General features: G+C 48.6%; 3 protein-coding genes and 1 long non-coding RNA gene across 5 annotated transcripts; 2 read left to right on the top strand and 2 right to left on the bottom strand.

Annotated features, from left to right (window-relative positions):
• Positions 1-322: 322 nt before the first annotated feature.
• Positions 323-10336, bottom strand: LOC130517297 (neural proliferation differentiation and control protein 1-like). 2 transcript variants are annotated; one of them, XM_057019086.1, is made up of 9 exons: positions 10027-10333; positions 5236-5385; positions 1675-1776; positions 1389-1595; positions 1237-1303; positions 1068-1158; positions 886-965; positions 693-792; positions 323-475 (listed from the first exon to the last, which is right to left on the bottom strand). In XM_057019086.1, the coding sequence occupies exons 1-9, from the start codon at positions 10136-10138 to the stop codon at positions 404-406; spliced, it is 981 nt and encodes a 326-aa protein (XP_056875066.1). In that variant the 5' UTR covers positions 10139-10333; the 3' UTR covers positions 323-403. The 2 variants fall into 2 exon arrangements, with proteins under 2 accessions (XP_056875066.1, XP_056875067.1); XM_057019087.1 differs by lacking the exon at positions 5236-5385 and having other exon boundaries at positions 10027-10336.
• LOC130517300 (uncharacterized) lies at positions 1771-4624 on the top strand. The gene is made up of 3 exons (XR_008947686.1): positions 1771-1913; positions 1989-2456; positions 2802-4624. It is a non-coding gene; the product is annotated as an uncharacterized LOC130517300 (long non-coding RNA).
• An 873-nt stretch (positions 10337-11209) lies between the features above and the next one.
• On the top strand, positions 11210-12959 carry eif4ebp1 (eukaryotic translation initiation factor 4E binding protein 1). Its single transcript, XM_057019089.1, has 3 exons — positions 11210-11479; positions 12430-12624; positions 12713-12959. The coding sequence occupies exons 1-3, from the start codon at positions 11344-11346 to the stop codon at positions 12739-12741; spliced, it is 360 nt and encodes a 119-aa protein (XP_056875069.1). The 5' UTR covers positions 11210-11343; the 3' UTR covers positions 12742-12959.
• Positions 12960-13443: 484 nt separating this feature from the next.
• Positions 13444-14793, bottom strand: LOC130517298 (nodal homolog). The gene is made up of 2 exons (XM_057019088.1): positions 13936-14793; positions 13444-13851 (listed from the first exon to the last, which is right to left on the bottom strand). The coding sequence occupies exons 1-2, from the start codon at positions 14656-14658 to the stop codon at positions 13699-13701; spliced, it is 876 nt and encodes a 291-aa protein (XP_056875068.1). The 5' UTR covers positions 14659-14793; the 3' UTR covers positions 13444-13698.
• Positions 14794-16075: the final 1282 nt, after the last annotated feature.

Genomic DNA, 16075 nt, shown 5'->3' with positions numbered 1-16075 from the left:
CCTCTGTGGAGGGGAAATGAAACTTATTTAACTTATTTTAGATCACGTCTAAATGAGAACGTCTAAATTTGAACTTTGAGGAGAAATCATTAAAACAGAGAATTCAAAGAATTTAAATCAAAGAGGAGTTTAAATCACACCGAAGAGGGAGGGAAACGGCTGCCGGTTTCCATAATTCTATAAAAATATACTTCAGAAAAAAGAAAAGATTTGAATTAAAGTCAGTTTGTTGAGCCAGAAAACACCGACAAGTCAGAGGGAAGACGAGACAACACAAGGAACACCTCTGGTTTTAGGGTGCCAACGCATGCAGACGTCTCAGGACGATGAGGTGTGTGTGTGTGTGTGTGTGTGTGTGTGTGTGTGTGTGTGTGTGTGTGTGTGGGGTCCCTGTGTTCCACGTTCACTTGTGATTCCCCTGATAATGTAAATTGGAATCATCAAAAAGAGGATTCTTCACTTCCATCTCTCCAGTCTGCAAAAGACAAACAAAACGAGTTTTTGTAGTTTCGTGGCGCCACCGTTCAGAACAAACGCATCGTTGCAGGTCACATCCCATCACTGTTGCTAAGGTTACAGTTAAAAATGTCGTGTTTGATGTAAACAGCAGCTGATGTGTGGTTACATATGTGTCATTACTAAAGTAGCTCTGAGGCGAGCAGGCGATGGCGTGCTGCCACGCTGGAACTAACCGGCGCCAGTCCCGGACACTCGTACACCGTGAAGTCTCCGCCCACCTCTTCCTCGTCGGACGTGATCTCGGGTTCATGCGCGTTGTGTTCAGGTTTGTGGCTGCAGAGGGAACGACGGCGTGATGAGGTCACAGGAAGTGGTTGAGAAAGGAGAAGAGAGTTTTCAAAGGGCAGAAACAGGAAAAGAACCTACTGTCCCACTGAGAGCATCTGCTGCTTCCGATGTTGGTAGTGATACATCTGGGCGCTTTGAGCCAGAGTTTTATCGCCCATCTGAGGAGGAACAAGGTATTTAAGTTATTTAATTTATTTTAAATGTTGTAATTCCGTGTCCAGGACTGCTGCAGATGTTTGCCGGGGGCGGGGTCAGCTCACCGAGGTGCCACCGGCGGTGGCGGCGGGCGCGCCGACCCCTCCAAAAGACGGGTAGTCGACCTTTTGAGCCAAACGCGACCCTTTCTGTAACCTGCAGGGGGCGACAATGATCACTCGCGTTGTTTTAAATGTCAGTCAGGCTGGTGTGACTTTGTGTGTTGATACTCACTGAACGCAACAGACGGTGCCTATAATCACCGCGGTGACGCCGACCACCACACACACCGAGATGATGACTGTGGGGGGGGGGGGGGAGCAGAGGGAGGGGCAGGTGAGACGCGTTTGAGAGGCCAACATCAGCGGCACGTCGGTCACACTCACTGATCAGAAGGTGGTCTTCTCTGATTGTTGGGGACACGTTAGGACCAACTCGCCCCACAGCGTTGGTGGCCCTCGGCGGGGGGGTGGATGTGTCGGTGGGGGGGGCTGCAGTGTTGGCGTGCAGGGCGTCACGTGACTGACTCTTCAGGGCGAGCAGCGACACGTCTGTCCTGGATTTATTAGCATGATTGCGGCGGGGGGCGCCGGCTGTAGAGAAGAGAAGAAAACGTTGGTGTGGTCGAACCCCGAGAACTCAAACAGGAAGTGCCGTTCTGGGCACACGCACCTGGGTTCGTTACAGGCCGGAGCTCCGTGACTTCCTGTTTGGCGATGACAGACTGAAGGAAGTCGATCTCCTCATCTGGGTCGCTGAAGAAGGTGGATTGTCCTGAGGAGAGAACGCACGAATTGGTCAATTTAAAATACAGCAAAGAGGAAAAGAATTATCCAATAATTTAGCAACCATGGCAACAACATCGACACAGAAAACATAGTTACACATAGTTACAGCCATCGCTGATCGATGTGTGTGTGTGTGTGAGGGGATGGAGTGTGTGTGTGTGTGAGGGGATGGAGTGTGTGTGTGTGTGTGAGGTGAAGGAGTGTGTGTGTGTGTGTGTGAGGCCATGGAGTGTGTGTGTGTATGTGTGTGTGTGTGTGAGAGAGAGAGAGGATGGAGTGTACGTGAGTGTGTGTGAGTGTGTGAGGCGATGGAGTGTGTGTGTGTGTGAGGCCATGGAGTGTGTGAGGCCATGGAGTGTGTGTGTGTAAGGCCATGGAGTGTGTGAGGCGAAGGAGTGTGTGTGTGTGTGAGGCCATGGAGTGTGTGAGGCGAAGGAGTGTGTATGTGTGTGTAAGGCCATGGAGTGTGTGATTCGAAGGAGTGTGTGTGTGTGTGTAAGGCCATGGAGTGTGTGAGGCGAAGGAGTGTGTGTGTGTGTGTAAGGCCATGGAGTGTGTGATTCGAAGGAGTGTGTGTGTGTGTAAGGCCATGGAGTGTGTGAGGCGAAGGAGTGTGTGTGTGTGTGTAAGGCCATGGAGTGTGTGAGGCGAAGGAGTGTGTGTGGTGTGTGTAAGGCCATGGAGTGTGTGAGGCGAAGGAGTGTGTGTGTGTGTGTAAGGCCATGGAGTGTGTGAGGCGAAGGAGTGTGTGTGTGTGTGTAAGGCCATGGAGTGTGTGAGGCGAAGGAGTGTGTGTGTGTGTGTGTGTGTGTGTAAGGCCATGGAGTGTGTAAGGCCATGGAGTGTGTGTGTGTGTGTGTGTGTAAGGCCATGGAGTGTGTAAGGCCATGGAGTGTGTGTGTGTGTGTGTGTGTAAGGCCATGGAGTGTGTAAGGCCATGGAGTGTGTGAGGCGAAGGAGTGTGGTGTGTGTGTGAGGCCATGGAGTGTGTGAGGCCATGGAGTGTGTGAGGCCATGGAGTGTGTGAGGCGAAGGAGTGTGTCTGTCCGTGTGTCTTGTTTGTTTGTGAACTGATAAAAAGGGAGACAATACAACACTTGTTAAAAGTCCCCACGTTCAGACAGTGAGCTGCATTCCTGTGGTGTTGCACAGGTCTCCACGGAGACCAGGAGGGTGTGTGTGTGTGTGTGTGTGTGTGTGTGTGTGTGTGTGTGGCCAGGGGGAGGACACACCACAGGGAGCCGGGAGCAATCAGCCTCACCCTCGCTGGGCCTGAGTGGCTACAGTCACAATAGCTCATCTCCAGCTGCTAATGGAGGTAATGAACATTTTCCTTTCTAAAGTTCTGTTTGGGGTTGGAGCTCCGAAAAGAGCGAAAATGTCTCCAGACCTCCGTCTCCTCCACCATCTGGCTGCCCGAGCACGTCCGACACGGCGCCACGCCACTCTCACTGTCTGCTTTGTTTCAGCCTCACCCCCCTCCAGCACGGCCATTAGTCTCTCCCATAGCAGGTGTCCGTGGGGGCGGGATGTACCATCTGCACTTTGAAGGTGGCTCAGAGCTCCAACTGTGCCCCCCAGGAGTGAACCTGCTTCATCAGCTGCTGCTCCACACTCAAAACAAGGTTTCTGTTGCCCTGACAAGACGGGGTGAGTTTATTGACAGGACAAGAATATATTTATGGACGTTAGATCACAAAAATGTTGGTGTTTGGACCTTGTGTGTGTGTGATTGTGTGTGATGTGTGTGTGTGTGTGTGTGTGATTTGTCACTGCCGTGATAATGACCCATAACCTGTTGAGAATTACCCAGAAGGCAGTGGGCTACCACAAACAAACAGTAAACAGCTCACTCACGCACGTTTGTTCCTGTTCCTCCATTTAATTCCCGTCAGCTTTTTAAAGTTCAGATAATTCAACGAATTTAAAAACCGTTCAGTCAGGGAGATCCTGTGGGATCATGTTCTGCCCAAACCTGCAAATACTCTTATTTGATCTCTTAATTTGTCACAAGCAGAAGTGAAAGGACGCATTTGAACTCACCGTGTTTTGCTGCCCCCTAGAGGACAGGCTGAGCTAAAGAACCCTCCTTAAACATTTTACACACCTATTTTTTCATGAGCTTTTTCTGTGGTTTATGGGTGAGAAACAAACCTCCGTTTCCATCAAACGTGAAAACCAAACTGACAAAACCCAACATCTCTGTCAAAAAGAACCTTCAGATGTGGAATAACCACAAAAAAAAGTTTATTTTTGGACAGAAACTCGCGGGACGTCCTCGTTCAGAGACAATATTTATCTGTTTTATCTGCTGTCTCTTTGATCCAAGTCAACAGTGTCGCAGGGTTTTACTGCTTAAAACTCAGGAACAGAAGAGGAGGAAGAGCAGCAGCCTTCAGCACACGCATGAAACACACACACACACAAACACACACACACACACGGCGTGTTTACTGACGACGGGCAACACCTACATGTCAAATACACGAAGGTTCCAATAAAACAGAGCTGCTGGAATCAGCCAAACAGCCTCCGTGTTGAATAATTTACAAGGACGTCAGAAAGAGGAAGAAGAGTTTGTGGAGCAGTAAAAGTGGATTCATCAGCAAAAACGCCGCCGTAACTGTTAAATTAGCCCCAGGTTCGTTAGATTAGCCCAGGTTTTAATGGTCACCATAGAAACAAGGACAATATGCTGTTGATCAAAGGACTTTTAAAAGGTCCAAAATAAATAAATTCCTCAATTTCTGTTAAAAAAGGCTATTTTAATGTTTTTTAATTTGTTCTTTTTTTCTCTGTTGCTTTAATGAGTAAAAAAACAGAACTCACATCAATATGCCTCAAGTCTTTGTGTCATGTCAATAGTGTGTGTGTGTGTGTGTGTGTGTGGTGTGTGTGTGTGTGTGTGTGCGTGCGTGCGTGCGTGTGTGCGTGCGCAGGAGTGAAAGAATCTTGTTTCCCGTGACGACCACTGTGGTCTCTCAGAGGTTTATGTAACCACTTTGGGGAGTTAAGCGGAGCTCAGTGATGTGTTGGATTTACGAGCGCGTGTATGTTTGTGCACACACACACACACACACGCGCACACACACACACGCTTGAACAGCATCCAGACCAATCTAAATTATTAAATCCTCCCACACAGAGATTGTGCAGGTCAGACAATGATAGAGCGAGAGTAAAAGAGAGAGGGTAAGAGAGGGTAAGAGAGGGTAAGAGAGGGTAAGAGAGGGCGAGAGAGAGGGGGAGGGAAAGAGAGAGGGAGAGAGAGAGGGAGAGAGAGGGTGAGAGAGGGCGAGAGAGAGGGGAAGGGAAAGAGAGATGGAGAGAGAGGGTAAGAGAGAGAGAGAGGGCGAGAGAGAGAGAGATGGAGATCATGCAGATGATGAAGATTAAAATGTAGAACAATTAAAATATTAAAGACAAATCTCTCATTATTTCCTACCGTGTGGGCGGAGCTCCTCCCTCCCTACGCAGCGTCCTTCCTTGTTCTCCACCAATGAGGCGAAGCAGGGGCCACAGTGGGAGGAGCTACGCCTGCAGTTTAGGCGTCCTTCTCGTTTACAGTGTGAGGGTGGGGGGCATTTATGGGTGGCTGTGAGAGAGAGAGAGAGAGAGAGAGGAGAGAGAGAGAGGAGAGAGAGGAGAGAGAGGAGGAGAGAGAGGGAGAGATAGAGAGAGAGAGAGAGAGAGAGAGAAGAGAGAGACGAGGAGAAGACGAGAAGAGAGAGAGGAGAGAAGAGAGAGAAGAGGAGAGAGAGAGAGAGGAGGAGAGGAGAGGAGAGAGAGAGAGTGAGAGAGACATCACGTCACCACATTCTGACAGTAAAACAGTTTAACACTGGTTGAAGGTCACCGCCCTTCAGGTCACCAGAGAACCAAGCCCCCCCCCCCACAAACAGCCAGCATCGGCCCGACGTCTCCCCCCGACCCGGTTTCAGGTCTTGACGTGTCCGGATCACGCCACGGCTGCGTTATCTCCAACGGTGACCCGCGGCGGCGTTGGTACAGGTGACGTTTCCCGAATAAGCGCGATAAGAGTGTTTGGGCAGCTTCAGCAGCCTTTTACACCGCCGCTGTGGTGAAACCTCAGATCAGTTCCATCATCTGGCCTGATTTCCGCTGCTCCGACACAGAAACCCAGAATGGGAGCGGACGACGACGCCAGCGCCACCTTTCAATCAGGTAATATTCTAAAATCATGAATCCACTCAGGGCTTTTCTAAGGGATCGCTATGGTAACCACCGGCAGATGAAGCCTGTCCTTATTCATTGTTTCTGAGCATGTTTGCAGCTTCTGCTTTGTCTTTATTTCTATAATGAAGCTGCAACAGGTCACATTAAATATGTGCAGCTCTAATTTGATTCACTTATTTGCTCTCCTGCTGCTCAGCCTGATCATGAAAACAACACTCCAGCGCTTCCTCCGTCCATTCCGGATCTTTCTGCACCTCTGAAAGGCCTAAAGATCAAAGAGCTGCTCGATGACGACTCGTCATCTCACCTCTTCGGTGGGTTTGGACTGAAAAAGTCGGGTTTATGTCGTCATCCAATAACACAAATACAACGACAACTTCTGTTGCTCCCTCATTAGCCGCTAACAGGCTAGCAGATGCTAATGTTGTAATTATACTAATGATGTTTTTGCAACACGACGCACGATGAGAGACGAACACTGACACACCAAACACACACTCGTGTCACACACAGTCAGGGGCCGTATGCGACCTAACGATCGGGATCACTGAAACCTTCCAGGTCAAAGGTTAAAGGATCCACGGCTCCACTTCCTCCCAGTACGGCCCAAACGTCCTGGAATTGCTGCTCTGATGTTCTGTTTATCACAGGAGTGGAAAGTTAAGTTTTTACCAACATGTTAAACTGGTTTTATTGGTTTTATTTGTGTACGTGCACAGCCCGAGCAGCTTTGGGCTCCAGAAGAACTGAGCACGCTGGTTTCACATGTTATGAAACCAAAGCTGCCACGAGCTCACGTGTTTTTATGGTTTTCACTTCGTCCCGACTGAGACGCGGAGCGAGGACGCCGCTCGGAGCGTCCCGTCCTGTTCTCGGCGCCGTCTCGGTTCACGTCTGTCTCCCTGATTAGATCACTCTCATCTCCTCGCTGCTTCTGTTTTCTCCTCTGTTGTCACCATTTCCCACCAATCATCAACCACTTCCTGACCTTTCAGTGACCTCTTGCCAGTTTCCTTCATCCAATCAGGAATAATTTAATCCTCAACCCAATCCTGTGTAATTGTTAACAGTAATAATAGTCGGGGCGGCCTGGAGCAGCAACTGCAGCGCGGGTAAACATCGTCCATCGCGGAGCTGCAGAAAACTTCAACCAGTCCATTAAATCACAGACGAAGCTGCGGCCTCGTTATTGACGTCCGTCATATTTGATTGGTTATTGATTCTGCTGTCGTACACAACAATTCTGTCTTTGTGAGGGAGAAGAGGAAAAGGAAATGAGTCAGACTAAGTGGTTGAACCATTGTGCATATATAAACTGTGCGTGTGTGTGTGTGTGTGTGTGTGTGTGTGTGCGTGTGTGCATGTGTGAGATAGCAGACAGGAAGTGAGCCAAGCACTCCAAATCAAGTGGAAACATTCGCTCAGTTCTCCTCACTTTACACCTCCAGCCCGATCAAGCCTTCGCCCCTTTTTCCACCGCTGGTGTTTTTTACCCAGCATGCATCTGCTTCAAATAACAAAGGCAAACAAATGCCAACTTCCCGCTCTGTTTTTATTGTTTGGGAAAGTACAGCCGAGATCATTTGATTCAAAGTTTATTTGTTCTGTCACAATGTCAACGTGGACGAGCCAATCTGCCCCGTTGGGATTGTTGGTGCCATTATTTGTTGTTCTTTGTGGCATCTCAACCACAGCGGAGTTTCGGCCTCGGCTGGAAACACAAACATCAGCAACAAACGTCTCATAAAGACCGGGTTACAAGGCTGATATGATCAGCAGGGTGGATTCCAGCCGAGTTTGTTCTTGGGGAACATGACATAATGGAAGACAAACAGAACCGCTTCAGTCCTGGTTTATCGTTTCAGTGTGAATACGATCAAGACCTTCAGATGAGGAAGCTCCTCTCCAGGTGAGGAAAGAAAACCCCAAAGTTCAGACACCATTGGAACAATTCCAGCTCAAATCCAGCAGGAAACAGGGACTAAGGCAACCGAGACTAAAGGAAGTGAATGTAAAATGAAGGAATGTGGGTTTGAGGCTGTTTTTCCGGCCGCCCTCCTCGGCTGTCTCAGCTCTGCCTGTCAACAACGTTTCTCACGCCTTCACGGACGATCCCAGCACGTCTGGGCCAGCCGGGCCAAACGTGCACGTTTTAAGAATCAAAGAGCAGATTTGAGAGTGTGACTCTGGTGGGTTCGGGCCGGCTGGGAAGGTCGTGGAAAACACGGGTTTAATGGCATGACGAGGCTGATTAAAGGCGCCGCCGTTGTTATGACAACTGTCATCAAAGGAAGCGTGTTTGGGGCGAGCGGCTCGGGTTTTGGCTCAAGTCTTTTCCTGGATGGGAAACTGGAATCACTGGGGCCACAGGGGCCACAGCCTGGGCTGCCCACAGGGGCCACGGCCTGGGCTGCCCACAGGGGCCACAGCCTGGGCTGCCCACAGGGGCCACCACAGATGGACGGGGCTCTCCTGGCTCCATGCTCTCACTGTTTCCACTCATTTTCCTTTTCTCCCACCACAAAAGAGCTTAAAAGGTATTTTTTCTGATGACTTCCTGGGAGCAACACTCACGTCTCCCTCTAAGTGAGGTGTTTCCCACCAACCAAAGTCTGAAAGCTTCCACCTAAAGCTGGAAAACGGCTCCACAGACGGTTAAAGGTTGATCCATTAGGGGAGAACGTGGCCGGAGGCAACGATTCCCTGAATATTAACGGCAACACTCAGCTCAGTGACAAACGTGTCCTTTAAACGTGTCAATGATCAGCCTGAATCACCCAGACGAGCCAGGAAGTGAAGGGAATTAGCCCTGCTCTTCCCTCCTGGGAACCTGCTCCTGGGAATATTTACATATGATGATGTGGCCGTATTTGCACGTCGCTCCGCTGCCTTTATTAAATGTGTTTTCCAGGTCGTTCAAAACCATTTCAGGTGAAATAATCATTTGTTTCTGAGAATGACAAATCTCCGCTTGATCTACAGCACCCCGCGGAAACAATACCACATTCACACACACACACGCACACACACACACACACGCACACACACACGCTGTCACCAACAAAGCTGCGTTCAAAGCCGTCAGAACGCTTTAATGATCGAGTAACAGGAAAATCTTCAAGATGACGTTTGTCTCTTTTCATTCCGGCACAAACGAACATTCCAACGTTATCGTCCCAGTTTTGAGCGTCTAATGAAACAAAATATGCTAAAAATACGTGGCAACGTCTTCCAAAAGTGATCTGTGATCTGGTGATCTGGTGATCTGTTGTGTGTGAGGATCATGTGAAACATCTGTGAGGAACGTCTGAGGGTTAAAATCTGGAATTCAAAGGAAATGTTCACCAATATGCGACTCTGGTGATAGTCGGTGTGCACACGCACACGTAAAGCGTTTGGTGTGTGTGTGTGTGTGTGTGTGTGTGTGTGTGCGTGCGTGTGTGCGTGTGTGTGTGCGTGTGTGTGTGAGAGATTCCGTGTGAGAGTCCAGCTGCTGTTCTCTCACAGGGCTTCTGTGAAACTGAAGCAGATTATCTGATTATGTTTCCCACACACACACGCACACACACACACGCGCACACACACACACACACATCACTTATATGAGTGTTTCCAGCGGCTGAAACTGTTTCTGGATGAATTTAATTAAATAAAGGAAAAAATAATAATAATTAAATTCAGGTTGAAGCTGCTGTCAGTTTAAATCCTTCATGGATTCTTAGTTTTCACATTAATTAAACAATGATAAATCAATAACTAAATAGCGCCACAATATAAAAAAAACCCCAAATACGTTCCTTGGAAGAAAGGAGTCTATTAACTCGATTCTTATCGCTCATTGATCACGCTGACAGAATGAAGGGAGCTTTTCCTCGCACACTTTTCCGCGTCCACCTTCTGGTTCAACCTGTCTGAATGTGATCGGAGCCGACGGGACATCCCGTCTGAACCGGACCCAACAGAATCACTTTAAACAGGATCAAAGAGGGTGGTTCTCAGAGCGGAGCCCACCGCTGCCGCGTCTGCGTCGTGGCCCTACCTGGGAGGCCGGTGCTGACGGGGAAGAAGCACAGCAGGGCCGCGGAGAGGAGCAGCGGCGACGCGCGGCGCCGGCGTCCTTTCTGCGGCCTCAACAGCAGCAGCAACAGCATCCTTCGGGTCTTCTCTGGGGTTACCACCAAGGATCGGTCCCGTCATTCCTCATCACTCGTCTCTTTTTCTGTTGTTTTGGGGGTTTTTTCTGCGCGAAGGCTTCAGCGTAAAGCGCAAGGAGCGGTAAGCCGATCAGGACGCACCGAGGGGCGGTCTGTCCTCACAGTGCGCGCCGTAATCCGGCGCAACTACAGATAACAGAGCTCCTGGCGGCGGAGGAGGGAGGGTGCGCGCTTGAGTGCGTGCGTGCGTGCGTGCGTGCGTGCATGTTCGTGTGTGTGTGTGTGTGTGTGTGTGGGGGGGGGGGGCAGGTCGACTTCAACTGTTTCCTTGGAAACCTCTTTAACACGAAAAAGCGTAACAACATTTCCACAGTTGTGACAGATGTGGCCACAGAGGCGGTTTAAACCTGGTCATCTCATTTCATCTCCCCCCGGACGCCATTTTGAATTCAGACGCATCACTGAAGCGCAGAACACGTGTGAAGTTTCATTTTTGCTTCTCATTAGATTAAAAAAAACATAATTCATAATTCATCTGCAACTGCAATGGGATGTGTTGATCAGCGAAATCCCAAATCCAGTCCCAGATGTAAAGACAAATGGCCCAGAGTGGAATGGAGCCTTTTGTTAAATATCGAGTGAACTTTGGAGTTAATTAATGAAAAATAAATCCTCATTAAATCGGCAATGCAAATGTTGGAAAATGCTGAAATTAGAATAATCTCCAAATGAACATGAACTGCAAACACACTTTCTAAAATTCCGTCAGCAGGGGCTTTGACTGATTATATTATACCGTTGTCATGACAATCTCCGTCAATATTTCGAGCTGTCTGAATATGTCAGTCAGTATTGTTACACATGAAACTCAAAATTAAAAGCGCCCCGTCATTTCTCAGTATTTTGCCTCATATGGAGCGTTCCTGTTGTTCTTTTACAGGACACCTATGGATGTGGTCGCGTATAGATATAGGCGGACACAAAAGAGGCGCTACGTCAGCAGGAAACTACAAGTCCCAGGTGCAGCGCCGCCCCCTGTTCCAGCCAATCACAGCGCTCCGCTGTGTTTTGGAGGAAGTGACAGGCTTGTTTGGGATGTTATCTGGCCACGTGCAGACAGCAACCTGCTCCTGAGTTCGGTTTGCGGGTCACTCTCATTTCGTCCGCCACACCTGAAGAAACTGTCCCCGGACTGAGTGGACATGTCAGCGGGAGGTCAGGCCACCAGGAGCCGGGAGATCCCGGCGGTCAGGCGCGTCGCCATCCACGACTCTGCGCACATGCCCCAGGATTACTCCACGACCCCGGGAGGGACCGTGTTCAGCACGACCCCAGGAGGTGACCCGTGCTGCGGATCACTAACTAAAGCTTAGGGCAATAATTCTGAGCAGGATTCAACAAGAGTTTAAATGATTTATTTGGAAACTCGATTGAAAAAGAAACATTTACGAGGCGTTTAAAAGCAAAATAGAAGATGGGCTTTTCGATCGCAACTAAATGTTGATTTAGAACCTGTTCTTAAGGGTAGTTTAAACACCTTTAAATATGAATTAGTTATGACAAGGGCAGATCGACCGTGGTTTGAAAATGGCCCTTTTGAGGACCCTCACAGGTCTGCTTAGTCCTGTCAATGTTTGACAGTGTTGTGGCCTCCTGCAGGCTCTGGGGGAACTCTGTGTTCACTGTTTGTGCCTGTTTTAATGACACGAATGCAATGTTTTCATACTTGCTGAGCATCAGGCCTTTGAGCAGCTTTAAGCTGCAGATGACAGATTCAGTCTCAGAATGTGACCTGTGTTTGTGTTGTAATTATCTTCTAACATGCTTTCCTCCGTCATCAGATTAGCTCCTAGCAAAAACAAGATGCGTGAAAGCAGAAAATACTTGAAAATCGTGCATCTGTTGCTGTGGGAACAGTGAGGCTGCATCCACATGTCGGACCCTCGTGGTCTGATAACGTGTTCTGTTCCCACACTAATGCACACAAATAAAACTGGGCTACAGCAGGAGTATCGGCATCAGTGATGAAAAATGAGGTCAACAGATAAGAGACCGCTTTGAATTTGAATTTAAATTATTTTTTATCACCTCTCAAATGCTTCCAGATGTTTCAATCAGTGAAAGATGTCTCCTTAAAGTCTTATAATAACCAGAGGGCCTTTAAATTGTATCTTCAGTTGGACGCAGGCGGAACGCCACTCGCATGGACACTTTATAGATCTGGAATATTAGCCTGCAGTCACAATCTGATGGAGCATTTTTGGGATTACAAGTGTTGTGGCCCACAGGTACCAGGATTATCTATGACAGGAAGTTCCTGCTGCAGTGCCGGTCGTCTCCTCTAACGCGCACGCCTCCCAAACTGCCGGACATCCCAGGAGTCACCAGGCCGATAAAACGCACCTCTTCCTGCGACTCACCGCAGCCTGACGAGACCCCGAACAACAACGCCGAGCACGGCGTCCACACAGAGGAGAATGCAGGTAAAAAGGCTTTTTTCTTTACAATAGGATCATTTGACATCTGTCGTGCATTTCTGTGATTTTAAATCTTTTTTTCCTTTTTTCTTAGATGATGCCCAGTTTGAAATTGATATCTGAGGAAAAGATGACAAAGATTCTCAAGATTACTGTTTTGTTTACTGTGAAGGGATAAAAAGGTTTGAATAATTTCAACTTGTTCTAAAAATCGAGGAGGACTTTTTTTCTGCTGGATAAGGATTTTATATTCTTTGATCGGCATTTTTTGTGATTTTGTACCATATGTGATGTATTTAAATGCAAAAAAGTCATTAAAATTTAATCTAACTTTTATCTGATCTTTGTCCCTATTGTCATTCTTTATTGATTGGACTGTGATTTTGCGTTTAGCCACTAGGGGGCAGACATATTTATTCCAAGATGTGATGACCAAATATTTCCGGTAGGTGGCGCTTCGATGCTCATCGAACCGACCACGAGCCGAAAGCCGGCAATTTGGTCTTTGACGGGGTCTTTCTCCTCCATTTTCTTGTCAATATATACTCGTTTTGTAGCAAACCATATTTTATGTTGAATGTATATTTTTGATTCATGTTTTGATTTTACTTTTATCTAATGTACAATGATTTTCCTTCTGTATTTAACTAAAAAAGTTGCCTTGTCTCATCTATAACTTTTCTCTGATGGCTAAATAACAAAACCTCCGGCCTTTTCTGATAAGATGCACCCTTTTCATGGTCCCGTAATGAAAATAAGCCACACGCTTTCTTCAAGATAAGAAATAATTTATTGTATTTTGCATATACAAATCTCAAATAAGTTGAAGAGCTACTAAAATCTGTCAATTTTAAACATCAAACAGTTCATCAATCTGTAGTGCTTCAGTCATTTTCAGCCCTTTCACCCATAATCCAACGCACAACCAGGGTCCCCCAATGTTCTCCACGCAGTAAACAAAGTCTTTAAGTCCAAAACCCGCAGCCGCTCCGTCCGTCTCTGTGGTTGAACCTCAGACTGAAAACATCTGTCAAGTGCCTCGAACCTCCTCTGTGCCTGTGAGGGTCTCAGATGTTTCCCTCAGTGGCAGCCACACTCCTCCACCACCATGTCCTCGTGGTGCCTCATCACCATCTGCCCGTTCTCGTAGTACAGCATGGAAAGAGGGGCCAGGCGGGTCGGCACGCAGGACACACACGGAACTTTGTCTGGATGGTGAAGCTTCAGGAGACTCTGAAGAGAGAAGAAAGGGGTGATTAGAACATCTGTGGTGTGTGCTGCAGATGAAGCGTCCTGCAGTGTAAACCGCCATCTTACCTGCATGTACGCGTGGTTCGTCGGGGTGAGGGTCTCGTCTACGGGTGAAGGACAACTCCCCTCACAGCGATAGGCGTTGTACCTTTTGGGGTAGATCATCCACTCGCTCCAGCCAATCTTCTCAAAGTCCACCCACATGTCCACCCTCCTGCAGAGAGCATCCTTCTTCTCCTCCTCCGCAGGTTTACTAGCAGGGGCGGCGACGGCTACCCTCCGTCTCTGCTGCTGTGAGCGGCGGTGCCTCCTCACCCTGTGGCCCCTCAGCTGGAGAGCTGCTGCCACGGAGCCTGGAGGCCGCTCCCTGTCCAGGCCGACGTACTTGGACCGCTCCGCCGTGTGGATGAGTGTCGGGGTTCGCTGGCTGGCAGGATTCTGTCTCGAGAACACCACCATCATGACCCGGTCGGTTGTGGAGTGGCGCACGACCTCCTGATCCTCGCCCACTTCCTCCTGCGGCCTCTGTGCGGGGACGTCCTGTAGCAGCCAGCGGCGCAGCGTCTCCGTCATGTTGAGCACCTTCCAGGTGGACGGAGACGCCGAGGAGCTGGGGTGGGCTCGCAGGCGGCCCAGAAACACCCTGTTCTCTGCGCAGTCGCTGCCCTCACACTGGTCCCTGGAGGAGTGGTAGATGTCCACCGAGACCTTGAAAGCCTCTGCGAAGGCGGGCAGGCGGATCCGGACCTCGGCCAGGTGGATGTTGTGGCTCGCAGAGATGGAGGACATGTCAAAGGTGACGGACCACCTCCTGCTGAGCTGCCGGCAGCCTGAAAGAGATGAGAGGAAGGAAAACTGGTTAGAGCGTCATCACCCGGCGAGTTTCAAGCACGTTCATCAAGGAAAGTTTGATGAGATTCATGATTAAAGGGGCACTTCACTCCAAAGCTGACGATTTCTGAACATTTTGAGTAACTGGCTCTTTTATGGGAAATGTGGGTATATTTTTAGGATATGATTTTGTGTAATTTTTAAAAAGAATATATCTAATTTAATAGTAAAATACATCAATGATAATCAACATTTTAGCATGAAGGCACCGAATGTTCCAGTAACTCCTAAGCCCAGTAAAAAATGAGACTCTAACTGACTCGAGCTGCTGAAGCTGCAGTGTTTCAGGTGCTATATGAAGGACTAAAACATCAGAAATTGGAATGTGCAACACTCACTCTTAGCGACGAGGCTGATGACAGAGTCCGAGTGGTGCAGGGCGGGGTTGTCCTCGGGCCGGCCGCGGCTCACGCTGGAGGCCGCGGTCCTCTCCCGGTCCTCGGTGAGCATGGTCCGGTAGAGCTGCATCATGTAGAGGGGGAGCCTGCTGACCTGCTGCCGCTGCGCGGCGCCTCTGGAGCCTTCATCCGTCCCACGGAGCAGCGTGTTGGGGTGAATCCCAGCATGGGGCTGCGCACCCAGAACCAAATCCACAAGAAGAAAAAGCGCAAGCGAAAACTCCATATTCAGTCCCCTCATAACTCCACGTGTGCTGCTCAGAAATGGTGCAGGTGAGATGCTGGACCTGGGTTTTATACACGCCCCTCTCCTCAGGTCCTTAGAAGCGAAGTGTCAAACGTCTGGGGGGGGCGTGCGTGTGATCCACGGAGGCGCTCAAAGAATTAAAAGTGACAAGCTTGTTGTTAATCGAAACCAGCGCGCCTTTGTAGAGGCCGAGGCGTGAACAGCTCAACAGCCCGCAGCTCCGGGCGTTGTTGTGTTGTATATTACAGATGCTTTTGATAAGAGCGCGGACAATAATATTAGTTAAGGAGATTACGAGCTGCACAACTGCGCGGTGATTAATCGGGACGCAACACGGGAGTTAATCAGAAAAACGACTTTCAGCGAGCTGTTAGGAGCCTGTTAGGACTCATCCACCTTTTCAAACGGAGCACGCAAATATCTTCAGAACAATTTGATGCACTGTTACATTGACGCGTAGAAGAAATCTTTCTGTGACGTGTGGTATGCGTTACGATATATCTGTGTTGCACAACAATAACAACAACAATAATAATGACGATGAGAGTAATGATAATCACAATAAGCTGTTTCAAGCTGTTTCATTTAAGATTTTAATTTTTAAAATTCCTATATAATAATTAATAAATCTGTAGACTTGCTACAATAATGTTTGATTATATGCTACAAC

Source organism: Takifugu flavidus, chromosome 20 (genome assembly GCF_003711565.1).
Source record: "Takifugu flavidus isolate HTHZ2018 chromosome 20, ASM371156v2, whole genome shotgun sequence".
Taxonomy (NCBI): Eukaryota; Metazoa; Chordata; class Actinopteri; order Tetraodontiformes; family Tetraodontidae; genus Takifugu; species Takifugu flavidus.
Note: the sequence above shows the minus strand (reverse complement) of the source record. Positions and strands in the feature narration are given on the sequence as shown.

What these genes read in the sequence shown, in the direction of transcription:
- eif4ebp1 (XM_057019089.1), top strand. Translation starts at nt 11,344, where the DNA reads ATGTCAGCGGGAGGTCAGGCCACCAGGAGCCGGGAGATCCCGGCGGTC. An exon ending in GTTCAGCACGACCCCAGGAG is followed by an intron (nt 11,480 to 12,429) that starts GTGACCCGTGCT and finishes TGTGGCCCACAG; the next exon opens with GTACCAGGATTATCTATGAC. An exon ending in CCACACAGAGGAGAATGCAG is followed by an intron (nt 12,625 to 12,712) that starts GTAAAAAGGCTT and finishes CTTTTTTCTTAG; the next exon opens with ATGATGCCCAGTTTGAAATT.
- LOC130517298 (XM_057019088.1), bottom strand. Translation starts at nt 14,658, where the DNA reads ATGTCCTCCATCTCTGCGAGCCACAACATCCACCTGGCCGAGGTCCGG. An exon ending in CGAACCACGCGTACATGCAG is followed by an intron (nt 13,852 to 13,935) that starts GTAAGATGGCGG and finishes TTCTCTCTTCAG; the next exon opens with AGTCTCCTGAAGCTTCACCA.
- LOC130517297 (XM_057019086.1), bottom strand. Translation starts at nt 10,138, where the DNA reads ATGCTGTTGCTGCTGCTGTTGAGGCCGCAGAAAGGACGCCGGCGCCGC. An exon ending in CGTCAGCACCGGCCTCCCAG is followed by an intron (nt 5,386 to 10,026) that starts GTAGGGCCACGA and finishes TCTCTCTCACAG; the next exon opens with CCACCCATAAATGCCCCCCA. An exon ending in CAGATGCTCTCAGTGGGACA is followed by an intron (nt 793 to 885) that starts GTAGGTTCTTTT and finishes TTCCCTCTGCAG; the next exon opens with CCACAAACCTGAACACAACG.